Source organism: Mycteria americana, chromosome 3 (genome assembly GCF_035582795.1).
Source record: "Mycteria americana isolate JAX WOST 10 ecotype Jacksonville Zoo and Gardens chromosome 3, USCA_MyAme_1.0, whole genome shotgun sequence".
NCBI classification, from domain to species: Eukaryota; Metazoa; Chordata; class Aves; order Ciconiiformes; family Ciconiidae; genus Mycteria; species Mycteria americana.
The window spans coordinates 56,386,361-56,400,777 of NC_134367.1; the positions used below are offsets into that span (position 1 = coordinate 56,386,361).

The following is a 14,417-nucleotide window of genomic DNA, read 5'->3' on the forward strand; positions in this document are numbered from 1 at the left end:
TTACTGGTGCTGTGTTGTCCCCCTGTTTACTGGTTAGCCTCTGGTCCTGCTGTAAGTCCTGCCAGGTCAGTCCCCAGGTGAGGACTTCCCCACTTAGCTTAAGGATTGGGCTTCAGGAATTAGGATGTAGGCTTGAACCAGGGCAGTGCATTAGCAAGTTGGTGTGGCTGTTGTTGCAATGGCTTTGTGCGTGTTTATCGACAGAAACTCAAAAGTAAAAAGGACTCGGTCCCCTGTGAACTCAAGCCACCACGGAGAGGTGTTTTAGTTTTATTTATGGAGGACATTGGTGACCAAAAAGGCTGAGTCAGCTCAGCTCACGTGACAGCTTTAGAAAACCTAGACTTAAAAATGGACTTCATGCTAGAAGGCAAAATGCTTCTTCAGTGTAAACCACAAAGAGGAGTCATTTGACTAACCCCCAGCGTGTTCACCTGTTAATCAGGGGGATGAAACACTTAACAAAAAATACATTTTCCCAGTTATACAAATTCTATTCTTACCTTTCAGTAAAATGAATCCAGTTGGGTGTTACATTAATGAAGATGCCAGGGGTGCCATAGTTGAACGTCAACACACTGAGAAACAGCTACAAGGGAGCTGACCATGCTTAGCACTGTGTTTGACATCAGGCCAAGAGTGCTCAGCCTGCAAGGGATATTTAGCAACATGAACAGCATCTTGAGTAATTATTAAAACATTAAAAAACACTGCTCTCAATCAGTCACTACTGATTATACAATCAATCAATCAGTAATATCATCAATCTGCTGATATTTAGTAATATCAGATTGATGCAGTCAATCTGCTGTTATTACTAAACAGAATACATCCAGTATAATTGTTCCTCCCAGTAATTTTGTCTAATAATGGAAAAAAAACAGCATGAGTAAACTGTAACATTAAATGCACAAAGCCATGGGATGGCGTAATGCTACACATGTGGTATGATAGTGAGACAAACTGAAAAGTAATTAGAAACAATTTTATTGGACACAGAAAATGTTTGGCATCGTATTTATGATAGACCTGCGTGTGCAAGAACTCCATTCATCATGGTGGCAGCAGGGCTGTCTGCACGGACCTATGGTTTCCCTCTGCATCGGTAAAAAGGGGGCTGCCAAATAAGGGGGCTGTCCTGAGGACAGGAGCTTCCCACAGCCCCCTGTTTATTGGCAGATTCCAAATTGGACTTCAGGTATGCATTCATTTGGTTTAATCAGTAGGAATAAAGTTACACAAACACTGTTCTGATCCGCTCAGCTGCCGGATTAGTCTGAAATGGCCACTGAGCACTCAGAAGCAAACGCATCTCTTATCTAAACCCTCTCATGCTGGCACAGAGTATTTCCAGAATATTTGCAGTTGCCATCCAGCCGCAGTTTGGAGAAACAGCGTGTTTAACGAAGGGCGTGGAAATGTTACCAGGTTAGACATGGTACCTCTAAATGTTAGAGGTACATGGGATAGAGAAGAGCGTGCGAGTTGGGGGTGCTACGGCTGGACCCACACGGTGATGGCACGCAGTGGCGACGGCTGCACCGGGCGGCCGGCCCTGCAGCTAACGTCGGACCGCCCCGGCTGCAGACACTGAGGCTTTGGAGGCTCTGTCCCTTCCACTTCCAAGAGCTGCCAGGGAGAATGAACCTCATCTTCTCTCCACTTATGGAAACATGTGGTTGCCATGGGGGGAATAGGAGAGAGGAGAATCTCTTAGTGGCATAATCCGATTCAAGCGAGGTTCGGCTCATGCTGAAAACAGCTGGCTTTCTGCCCAGAATGGAGAATGAACTTTAGAGGATTTCAAGTGAGTGAGCCCCATCTTCAAAAGCATTCCTCTGGTAGAGCAACATGCTCCACTGGATCTCGTCTGAAGACCTGTTAGGCTGAGGCTGCTGAGGTATTCAGAGTAAACCGACATATTAAAAATTAATATTGGCTAAAGGAATAGTTCCTATAAACAGACATTACCGGCCTGAAATCTAGTCATTAAAAAAAAAAAGCAAAAGTAATTTTGAGTATTACATCTATCTGATTTCCCTTGGGGACACTCCACAGCTTTATAACCACATTTCCCTGATTTTTACAAATGTTCCTCTCACCTTCACGCCTCTGTGTAAGATTCACACGAACAGGAATATAGGGAAAGAATCTATGAGAAAAGAAAGTAGAGGGGACAATAGAATGGAAAAGGTGAAATTTCAAATTTATTTCACTTATGGGACTTTGCAAAATTATCAGGTAATACATTTCAGAGGGACACGATCGATTTAAAAGGTATGTATATGTTTCACTTCCTCTGAGCCTAATTTAATTTTTAAAACGAAACATCTTACTCTTTAGAATAAGAAATATCAAAACCACGTTCATTCCATTTCTTTTCAGAGAGACTCCCTGTATTTGAAAGGGACTAACACAATAGTCTGTAACAAGCCTCGCCCAGGCATGAACTTGAAGTGCACCGTCCCTATGAAAAATGTGTGGAGCTCTGAACTTTATGGCAACTGCCATCCCTCCCGCAGTCCTTTACGTGCCTCTCTGGCAGCGTAAGAGCAAGGCTGCTGTTCAGAAGCATTTTTTATTTACACTTTTTCCCATTCACCGACGCCGAGAGAGGCCACGCCACGCTTCAGAGGGCAAATGTACGGCAGCTCCTAGGTGTTAACACCGCTGAGAAGATGCCGTGTTGCCCAGCTGCGGGCGAGGGTCACTTGGCCAGCAAAAAAACCACCCCAAAAAGGCAACCCCGAAAGAAAATCGGTATTTCATGGGGTGAAGCCTGGGGGTAAGCAAGCGCTCAGCCGGACAGCCCGTTGGCCCGGCTCCCCCCTCGCGTACCCAGCGCGGAGTTCAGCGGGCGGGCGCGGGACGGCGGCACCCGCCGGCGGGGAGGGACCCCCGCTCCCCCGGGAAGGAGCCCCCCTCCGCGGGGAGGGACCCCCGCATCCCCGGGAAGGACCCCGCTTCCCCGGGAGGGCCCCTCGCTCCTCCGGGAGGGCCCCCCGCTCCCCCGGGAAGGACCCCCGCTCCCCCGGGGCCGCCCGCGACCCCCGCCCGGCTCCCAGCCCCGCCGGGCGCCCGCCGCGGCAGCGGGGGCGCTGCCGCCGCCGCCGCCGCCGGCGCCCCCTGGCGACCGCCGCCGGCGCCTCCGCCGCGCTCGGCCGGCGGCACCGCGGCGCGCAGGGGCGGTCGCCGCCACACACGGCTCCGAGGGGGCTCCGCCGCCGCCGCCGCACCGTGACGGGCCGGGCCGGGCCGGGCCGCGGCGGCAGCCCTGCGCTGGGCGTGCGCGGGGCGGCGGCGAGCGGGGAACAAAGGGGATCGAGGCGGCGCAGCGGCGGCGGCTCCGCCGGGGGGAGGCACCGGCTGGGCGCGGGGGGTGTGGGGAGGAGGAGGAGGGTCGCCAAACTGCTGCCACTTCGTCGACCGTGAGCGGCACTCGCTGGCGGCGGCAGCCCGCCCCTCGCTGCATGGCAGCCCAGTGAGGGAGGAGCGGGCAAGGGTCTGGCGCTGCCCGGAAGCCGAGGGAGCCAGCGCCGGCGGCAGCAGCGCCCGCCGCCCTCCCGCCGGGATGCGCCCCGCTCTCCGCTGAGGCGCAGCCCCGCCGCGATGCTCTCCCCCGAGCGCCACCGCCACCACCGCCACCCCCCGCCGCCGCAGCCGCCGCCGCCGCCGCACCACCCGCCGCAGCCCAGCCATGTCGTGGCCACCATCGAGAACCTGCCGGCGGAGGGCGGCAGCGGCGGCGGCAGGAGCGGCATCTCCGCGCCCTCCTCCAGCGTGCGCCAGAGGATCAGGAAAGTGCTGAACAGGTGAGGCCAGGGGAAGGACCGGCGCTCCGGCGGCGCGGCACGGCACGGCGCGGCTCCCCGCCCCGCCGCCGCTCGCCCTGGGGCGCGCGGGTCCCGGGGGCGGCCGTCGGGGGAGCCCCGGCCCGGCCCCCTCGGCGGGGTGGAGCGGGGGACGCGAAGGCTCCGGCTGGGCGGCGGCGGCTCGGCTCGGCTCGGCTCGGCTGGGCTGGGCTGGCAGCGCCTTTCCCCGCGGAAGCCGCGGGCAGGGGGCGGCGGCGCGGAGCCTCCCCCGGCCCATTGTTGCCTCCGAGGCGGCGGCAGGAGGCGCGGCCCCGGCCCGCTCCCTCCCCGCCGGGGCCGGTGCCGGTGCCGGTCGCACCTGCCCTGCCCGCAGGCACACCGCGGCAGCGGCGGCCCCCGCCTGCTTCGGCTTTCCTGGCCCGTCGCGGACACGCGGGGGGCGGCGGGGAGGAAGGCAGCCGACATCCCCGCTGCCGCAGCCCGGCCAGCGGCGGAGGCGCCGCCGGGGAAGTTGGAGCGCGGGCGAGAGGGGCGGCGGGGAGGGGGCGGCCCCCGTCCCGGCCGGGGTCCGTCCCGGCCGGGGTCCGCAGCGGCGGCCGGGCGCAGCCCGGTGCTCCGGGGTGCCGGGTGGCCCCACGTGGGATTTCTGCCCGATTTCCGACCAGCTCGCGTGGTCAGGGAGAAGCATCCTCTGGCTTCGGAGCGGCGTGCGGGCGAGGCGCTGGCTGGTCGGTTCGCCTGTGCGTGGGGCTCAGAATTGTCAGTGCCAAGATAGGAACACTGCAGGTCCGCGGGGTAAATTATTTCACCGACCGCCCAAGAAAACACTGGAACCATCTTACTTAAATCCTTTACGCTCTCCTCTTTGCCACTTGCTTCTTCTGCACTGCATTTGATTAGGGCTGAGGTTTTTACTACGAAACAGCGTCTCTCCAAAGCCTAACTGGTTGCACTTCTCCAGAAGGAGCCTCTGAGCTCCTGGCTGAAAAGCCGGCTGACCCCGTCGCTTCTGCCTAATGACTTTTACGTGCTAAATAGAGCAGTTGCGGCGTTACGAGCAGCGATGGGATGGTGCGTACCGGTGTCGGCCTCATTGTCCCCCCTTTAGTTTTGGGTACGTGTAATACGAATGAGCTGCTAGGAAAAATACCAGCTCTTCTATCGGCATATGCTAGTTTTGAGGATGATGCTCGTTGACTCCTTCAAGCTTTTAAACATTAGGAAATTATCATTGTTACTGTCTTTGTTACAAATACCTGAAGGTATTTGTTTGCTCACAGATCATTGCTATTATATGCAGTTAATTAACTGCTGCCATTCTAGGAGGATCCTCAAAAGCATCACTAAGGGAGGAAATATTTATTCTTTGTTATTCGAGCATGAGAAAGATTGAAAAGTAGTTGAAACAAGAAAGAGCTGCTTCAGCCCAAACTCAATTACACATTTTCTTGTACGTGCACATTTGCAACTCTCAGTATCGTAAAATTCACTCAATTCCTCAACCCAACGGTCTGTGTCATCTTAGGTGTCTTGTGCTTGCAAAATCCTGCTCTCCTTCTGCTTGGTCATCCTGAGGTGTGTGTCAGTCCTGAAATAAGACGCTAGAGAAAAGAAGTTTTCTCAGGGGCAGCAAGAGATGTATGAAGATGTGGTAAAGGGATCAGATACGGAAGCAATCAGATACAGGAGCAGGTACTCCTGTTCAAGGGTGGCAATAGTGACCCCTGGGCAGCCATCAAATTGACCACAGTCTTCTGGCTAGGAGGTGTTGGATTAATTCATAAGCCATAGATAGAGTCAAGTCAATATTTATTGTTATATATATATATGTGATTGAAATAAGAATATCTAGATTTTTTTTGAAGGGGAAAAAGGATAGAAGTTGGCTCTGGTGACCAAGGTTCAAATCTCTATTCTGATTCACAAACTTGAATCCAGAAGCGAGCTCTCCCGTCGCCCAGAGGAACACCCTGATGAACAGGAGCACAGGCACTTTTTCACGAACATATTCTTTTACCTCCTCAAACATGAAACAAGAGTCAATTTTTTCTGAATTCATGTGATTTATGGAGAGCAAGAAGACTTGTTACTGTGGTGTTTTCTTTGTGTAAGAGACTCTTTAGTCCATCCCAAAGTCTGTATCAAGGGAAATTTTGCCCGAGTTAGGTTTCCTTCAACTTTACATGGGAACTAAGGACTCAACCCATGTAACGTCATGGCTTTCATGCAATATTTCTGTTGATACAGTGAAATGAATCCTGGCACAGTGAAATGAATCCTGACACAATGTTTATGTTTTCATCTTCTGTGGAAACGATAGCATGCAAATGTGTAAGGGAAAGGAAGAAATATGTATGCAGTATCCCTAAAGAAGTAGGAGCCCAGAACAAACCAAGCATTGGCTTCTTCAGTTAATGCTTTTCTACTGGAAAAGGGTAGCACTTTCTCCATGCTGTCTATATTTTCTGTGCACCACTCGCTTGAGACCCATTTGTGGAAGGTTCCTGATTGACTCACTGAGTTGAGCTCATGTGCTTCTGTTTTCTGCTAGACAAAGTGGGCCTCCTCAGGCAGACGAACAAAAGAAGAAGGTTGACAACAGCTGGGGTTGCCAGAAACCTGCTTGTAGCTCATAGAGTTATAGAATCATAGAATGGTTTGGGTTGGAAGAGACCTTTAAAGGTCATCTAGTCCAACCCCCCTGCCATGGGCAGGGACATCTGCAACCAGATCAGGTTGCTCAGAGCCCCGTCCAACCTGACCTTGAATGTTTCCAGGGATGGGGCATCTACCAGCTCTCTGGGCAACCTGTTCCAGTGCCTCACCACCCTCATGTTAAAAAAATTCTGCCTTATATCCAGTCTGAATCTACCCTCTTTTAGTTTAAAACCATTACCCCTTGTCCTATCGCAACAGGCCCCACTAAAAAATCTGTCCCCAGGGAGGGGACAGGCTCTGGTATGGTCGTGGAGGAAACAAGACAGCAGGAGAATGGGGATAGGCACTGGCAGGAACTGAGCAGAAACTGAAACATTCCTCTCTCACTTCATATGTAGTAGTTTGGTCACCCAGGCACTTGGTGATTCCCGAATTGCCTTTGAAGGCTCCTCTTAAAATTGCTTTGCAAGCTATGCAAACTTATTTTAACTTCACCTTCCAACCTCTCCTCCCTGTTCACTCAATAGATCCCAAGGTAATAGGGAAACACTGGAACAACCCCCCCAGGGTGTTTGAGAGAACATACTGAAAGCAAAGCTGGTTGACCGTAAAATTCTATTTCAGTGATCACGGCAAACACTGTGAAAAAGTTGGCCATAACAGAAAACCAAAGAGAAACACAAAACTGAAGGTCAGAATCAGGGAGGACTGGAGATGCTCAATGAAATTGTGGGATTTACTGGAATAGTTTGGGTATAAATTCTGGGCTGCCAGTGATGGTGCACAGGACCTGCTGCAACAGGAACAAGCTTCCTGTTATCCTTGAAGTCCGGAGAGGATGACTTTGAATTGCCGTTGCATTAAGGGGAAATGTCGTGGTGATTACATACTGCAAATGCGTTCCTGGACGTGTGACTCACACCCGTGAATCCCAGCTGGAGGGCCCTGCCTGGCACCTTCCTCGTGACATTTGCTCAGTAGGTGTCCCTGGCTGACCCTGCCCTGCTATATTGCAGGGGAGAGAAAGAATAATGTTGGCTGCTTGATTGCTTGCTTGCTTCCCCACAGCCTCTGCGAAGCCAAAATTGGACTCCACCAGCTCTGTCTGCTTGTAGAGGACCACTTAATAAGCAGTGACTCACCTGCTCCCTATTGCCTCCCACCTATAGCGGGAAGCAAGAAAAAAAGGAGAAGATCATGCGGTTTGGAGCTCTGCGGTTCTCCATGCCTCCACCCCGACACCTGCGTATTTCAGAGATACCTGTTGGTGGGTCTGAACTCGCTCTGTCTGGCTGCATCCCGGCACAGAGTGGTGGCTTGTCTCCCCTCCTTGCACTCTCTGGGTGACCTGAAGGGTCAAGAGCAGAGAATCACCTGCAAAATGTTGCCTGTGGCCCCTGAAGCCTTTTGAACTGATTTACAGGTTGATCTCCTGTTGGGAAGGCTGGTTATCACCTCCTTAGGAGAACTGGGCAGAGAATAAACGTTGCTGAAACACAGGGGAAGCAGGTTGCCAAATGATCTCTTTGGGGGATTCTTACAAATTATTTATCTAAATGAGAGCCAACAAATGAGGTGCTGCTTATACATGGACGTAGTCTCTGTAGTCCTAGGCACCAGGACAAGGAGGGAAAATGAAATTTCTGCAAGGAAAATGAATTAATATATTTAGATACTATGACAAAGTTATTTTATTGAAGTAAATGAGATTATTCTGGGAAACAAAAATTACCATAGCCGCATCCATGAACTCGGGTCTCCAAAGTAACGTCTAAGGCCCTGCTGTTGTATTGCTTTCCTCGATGAGGACTTTTTTAGAAAGCTGGATGGCACATACATTTTTCTAGGTTTACCCACTTCTATCCTTTAGTACTTTCTTAAGGAATACTTGCTATAAAATCTAGCCGTGCCTTATCTTGCTGTTTCAAGGATGTCTTCATGTGGTTTTTTTTGCTCTCTGTTGCTAAACGGCACTTTCTATTTTTCAGAAGTTTCCTAAAAGTCATATCAGAATATTAGAGACATATTCAACCTGATATCAGAAAATGGAGTAAGAGTAATTTCAGGCACTCAGTCCCATGCCATCTTTTAAATAGCTTTGTAGTTACGTTCTCTGCACTAGTGAATTGTGAAAGCTTTCTCTAGAGCAGTGTGAGTCTCTCTCTACTTCTTTGCTCACTTATTCACTTTATCAGATAAATTTTAGCCTTGTGCATAAAGCCAGTGTATGGTCTAATTACCACTACCTTTCTTAGGAAAAGGGAGAAAAAGTAATGTTGCTAATAAGTACAATTCATTAAGTTAGGCAGTGATTTATTGAACAAAATTATATGAAGAAAAGCAATTTGGATTCTTCTTGTTAGAAAACCCGGCTGTTTGGGTACAGTCTGAGTAAAACTTTTGCCTTTTTAGTATGTTACAGGCCCAATTCATCCCTGATAATGGAGTTGAGGAATAATTTGGCCCACTAGCTGACTAACTTTGAACTTGAACCGTGTGTCAAGGCTACTAACTCTTCAGAGATGAGAGCCGTTTAAATGACACTGCAAGTATCAAAAGCTATAACCCAATGATTTTTTTTTTCTAATGATGCATACCCACATAGTAAATCAGACAGAGGGAGTTTATGTACTAAAAAGAACCTGAAACTGAATAATAATGAAATTGAGGCAATGTATTTCATTGCCCCAAAGCAATAACGTCTTTCAGTTGACTGATCAGAGAGGCAAACAAACCAAATAATTTATGGCATTTTTCCTTAACGAAAAGCAAGTCAAGGATCAAACATATCATTTTTGGAATCCAAAAAAAGAGTGAGTATTCATAACCTTCAGTTGCTTCTCTTTCTTCTTCAAAACAAAAGGATTAGCTTCCTTGGGGATTTTTAGTCTTAAAAAGTACAAATAGCTTCTCAAAGTCCACCCAGAATAACAGTGACTGTAGAAGAATGAGTCTGAGCCCAATTCAGATAGCTGTAGCTCGCCTTTTAGGTAAAAATATTTATACCATTCTGAAGTAAGTCAAAGAAAATGAGTTCAGAGCGTAGGTAAAGCAACTAGGTTGGCTTTATCTGTTAGTATAATAGTTAGGTAATAATACCTGTTAGTATTATTCTTTTTGGTTGGGGAAGTGGGAAGGTCATATCTGCCCGTAGGAAAGCATCCTGGCAGAGGATATGGAAATCAAGTGATGAAAAATTGTCCACTGTTTTCTTTTCTCATTAGTTTACTTGTAGTCGCCATTTTGAAAGCAAGTGACCTCTGAGAATTAGCTACGTTCCCAATAATTTGGGTGCATAAGGGAAATACATATAAAACGGGAGAAAAAGATATTCTTCCCCTTCCCCTCCAAACAAGTTATTTCAGTGAATGCACACTTATTGGCACATAGTACGCTTAAAATTGGCACATAGTACGCTTAAAATTGACACATAGTACGCTTAAAATGCTTTGATTTAGGAGTGAAGATGAGCTGAAGTACATAAAGCTTCCGTGTTGCTGCTGTAGCAAGGACTGGAAGCCTGTCCAAGTATGGTTTCCAAGTGTCCGAGTGTGGTTTCCTAACAGGTTTCGGAGTTGGTGTTAGAAAGCTTTGTCCCCCTTGTCTCGCCTTTGCTCCTGAGAGTTTGCACCTGAGGAGACACAAGCCTTGCCGGTCCTATTCTGAAATAGGAATTGTTTGGAGTGATTTGATACGGTAAGTGCGCGGTAATCTAAACCCGGCAGCCCACATACTGACTGGGGAAGGACTTTCCTGAGGAGGGGCAATTTGGCAAGGCGAAATATGTGGGTGTCTTCTGTCTACCTATGACATTCAGAAGGCCGGTACTTACTGGGTGCCTGTCTGTAAGTGGGAATTTTTGACACTGGCTGTGCCGTGGGCTTTGGGAAGGGGTTACTGCCTCTTGAACTAGGGGGGTTTCAAAGGAGCAGCGCTGTAAATGGCTCCATAGAGAAAGCTGGAGGAATGGACAGAGTGGCTCTTATGGGATGGACAGAGCAGCTTTAATGTGCTAATGAGGGGAAGGCCAGATGCCAGCAGCGATCAGAAGGGCTCTTTGTGGCTCTGTCTCTTTGGAGATGGCTGGAGTCTCTGTCCTTATCACGGTTGTTTCTGCAGGCAGAGGGAAACACTGGGGCTATTAGTGAGGTGTTCCCTTCCTTTAAGTCAGCAGATAGCCTTACAGATGAGCATTTGAATACTGATTAGGGCTAATTACCAGGAAAGCTTAGGAAAAAGAACTTGCTGAAGAAGCTCGACTTTAAAAAAAACTACAAAAAATCGCCCCCCAAACCCAACAACAACAGAAAGCTCATGCTCAAAGGCTTGTGAGCTGAGCTCAAGCTCAGCTGAAATCACCTGTTGCAAGAACAGCTGCATGGGGACTCATAAATTGCTATGACTGTAAAGTGTGTAAGTATTGGTGGTTGTGAAATTCATGTTGTGAACCGCCTAATCTACCTGTCTCTGCTTATTTATGTCTGTCATCTGTCTCTCTGGGATTTTTACTTAAACCACGCCAGTTTTGAAGCTTGTCTTTCAGTTTTCGCTGACTTGGTTTCTTGTGATTTAAGAAAGCATTTCTTCAATACGTATTCACTCTCCATCATTTTTCTCAGAGACACCAAATGATTGAGGTAGTGGGTTTTACTCCCATGCATCACATTCTTCTCGGTACGGCTGCAACGAAGGAGCAAGAGACGGAAGAGGGAGCGTCCCCACAGCCCGGCCGTGCTCGGTGAGAGCCCTTGTGCGGCGATACTGTGCCGTACTTCTGCAGGGAGCGCACCTGGTTTTTGGGATGTGCCACGGTACGTGGTGCTAGCCAAATAATTTCCTAGACAGGGTGGATGGCCCTTGATCTCACCAGAAAGGTCTGCCCACAAATGACACCATGTAGGTGCCACTGTAAAAAATAGTGACACTTACCAAGCCAGCCTTCTGTTTGCAGCCGATACAGTCATTTCAGCCCTTAATTTCACTTTCTCCTTGGTGTGGTGGTCAGTTGCTTCCTTGCACTGCCTTTTCCCGTAGCGATGCGGGAGGCCACGCTCCACCTTCAGATAGGTCTGACCTGTGGCGGCACGTAGGAACTTAGGAGCCGGATAGTGAATCTCTCTTTTGCTATAACTTTTTTTCCTGTCAGAAAATGTAGATGAGTCAAAACCTTGGCAAGAAGGATTGGATTTTCTCCAGACTGCATGTTCAGCAATGTTTCTTATGTCCAGACTGCATTTTTTTGGATGGAGAGCGAGTAAGACTTCATGGTAATCTGGTGATGGGAGTACTTACGCAGGAGACCAGGTTTAACCCTGCTTTGCTGCATCCCTGAGGGCTGCTGTGAACACATGGACTGTGAGGTTCTCTTGGGATGAAGAACCTCCAAAGGTCGTGGTTTTGTCCTAATGCAAAATGGGAGAAGTTTTGAAAATTAAAAGTTTGGAACTAGAAGATGCTTTTTTGCCCAGCTCATCTCCCAAGGCATTTCAGGCTTCAAGGTGTTAATTTACGAAAACACACTATGCTTGAAACAGATTGCTGCATCTGTAATACAGATAAATGAGGTAATTTATGGCCAGTAGCAAGACCATAATTATTACCTCCCAAGCCCTAGCGTTAATTGCAACCTGTAAGCCAGCATTAGTTGATGACAGAACGAAAACAAAATTCGTTCCCGTTACTTTTCTCATCTAGCAAGTGTTTTGATGTGCCTGACTTTTTCTGGTTTCCATTTGGTAGAAATGGAAAATGAGTTAAGAGAGGACTAAATGTTTTCCCCCATTTGGTGAAATGGAGAGGAAGCCACCGACAGCGTGGGAGGGCGATACCAGAGTCTGTTCCTGCTCTGATACCTCTTCATCAACCTCACTGAAGAGGAAGAGAGCTCCACAGCTCCACTCCTGGATCTCTCCAGCCTAATAACTAAAATCCTGACCCTTAATGTAGCCTTGGGGCTGCTAGCTTAGACCCTTTCAGCGGAAGGGGGAGTTTGAGGGGGATGGGATGATTGAGAGTGGTGGCTACAAGGCAGAAGCAGGGGGACTTCTCTCTGCCTTTTTTTGAAGAGAGGAGGTAGATGTCTAACTCTTCAAGACTGTGAATCGCAGGCAGGGGAGGCCTGAAGTGAGTCACTGACAGGTAGGGGCCTGATGCTCCAAGGGGGATAAGGCATAAGCTGTACCCTATCCTATGCTTTCTGCTTTTTACCAAGATTTGGATCTTTGTCTACCCAGGTGCCTCTGTGGCTATCCCAGGGTGCAATATTTTTCTGTGTGGATCTTTTTTTCCCCCTATGATGATGAGACAAATGATGGAAAATACTTAATAAAATTAAATGAATTATCTTTTGATTATTCTAAGCCCAGATATTTTATGGAGTTTAAATAGCTCTGTGTTTTCAGTGGCTTCTGCAGCCTGATTTGGGCCATTTACCTTCTGAAATCTCTTCTTACTAGAAGCTGAGCACCATAATGAAACTAAGCAAGTTGTTTCTTTCCTGTTGCTCCTTTCCTTTTCTCTTTCTGCTGCTGCTACAAACATGAAATGCTTTTGATTATCGTTTTTTAACTCCCTGCTGCCAGTATATTGAGGTCTGTAGGGACCGTCCTGGGTAGATTGAAATGAGGAAGGACAGCAAATAGCAGGTAGGGTGGGAAGAGTTGAGCAGGGAGCTGGAAAATATTTTAATGGGTATGGGATTTGATACTTGAAGGAAATAAAACTTTAATATTGTAGATATAATTTTCATCAGGCTGAGCATGAGGATTAAGTACCGTCAGGCAGAAGAAGTTTCCAAGCTTCACGTAACGTGGTGAGGAAAAAGCCAGCACCCAAAAATGGTCAGACTGAAGTGCCTCCTTTTCCTGCGTGACCTACCTGATATGCACAGGTAACTTCCAGTCAGATTTTGGATACCATACCCCTGCTGTTGGGTACCTGGTGTGCTGAGGGGGATGCTTTGTAGAAAAACTACTGTTTTTCTGGAATTTAGAGATCACCATTTGCAGAAGTGTGGTTCAGTTCTTCCCAGAGCAGACAACACCTGTGTGTAGTCCTGGAGACCTGGAGACCTTGCTCTGTTGCCTCCTCTTCACATTCTTCTACCAAAGCTGCTTTGCTCACTCACCAGCATTTTTTGACAGTATACTTCAGTGTTTTTTCAGGTCCAGTTTGCAGCAGGGGGAATCATGCCTGTGAAGAGATTCAGCAGAGTCTAGGACATTTGGAGGACTTAATCTAGAAGCACAGGGGCAAGGTGGTATGATGGCTGTAGTACATGTATGAAGGCACCGCTTACTGGCATTGAAAAGGAAAATTCCAGGTTTTCTCTCATTTAAAGAAAAAAGTGACGTCTTATCAGAACAACCGTTCAGTAGCAGAATACTCCCAAGGAGTGAGGCAGAGTGGTCTGGGTGAGAGGCAGTGCCATGCGGTGGTTGGAGGGTTGCCCGAAGTGAAAGAGTTATGTTGCATCTATATTAACCAAGCAAAATCTCTGGGATTCAGAATTTCTCCTGCTCTAAAGCAGTCACCTGAGTTTAAGACACCAAATAGTTCCCTAATAATTCACTTGAAAAAAGGGCTGTGTGTCTAAGCATGCAAGATCTTTTAAGATGAACTACAAAAGTTACCTGAATTCAACATCCTGTTATAAATAAAAAAACTCTAGCACATTCCAACTCGTAGAAGAACTTCTGTTAAATTTGAGGTCTGAAATTGTTCATACATATTGATTCGGTAGGTATTACTGTGTTAATGGAACTTATTATTACTCAGCTAGATTAATTTATTAGATTTATTCCTACACTTTTACAACCTATAGATGTATTGAGACATGAGCCCGCAGAATCAATACCAATTTCTTTTCTCATTTGAATGGTCTTACTAACATACAAAATACTGTTACACTTGAGAGTATTTAGCTGAAATTTATTTTGAAGCATACGC

The 14,417-nt window shown here is 48.2% G+C and overlaps 1 protein-coding gene across 1 annotated transcript in view; it reads left to right on the forward strand.

Annotated features, from left to right (window-relative positions):
- Nucleotides 1-3,437: 3,437 nt before the first annotated feature.
- The window catches only part of SLC35F1 (solute carrier family 35 member F1), a 257,285-nt gene continuing 246,305 nt past the window's right edge, over nucleotides 3,438-14,417 (forward strand). Inside the window, exon 1 of the mRNA XM_075498623.1 lies at nucleotides 3,438-3,812. Coding sequence (XP_075354738.1) covers nucleotides 3,610-3,812 — 203 coding nt within the window. The 5' untranslated portion in view covers nucleotides 3,438-3,609. The remainder of the gene's footprint in view (nucleotides 3,813-14,417) is intronic.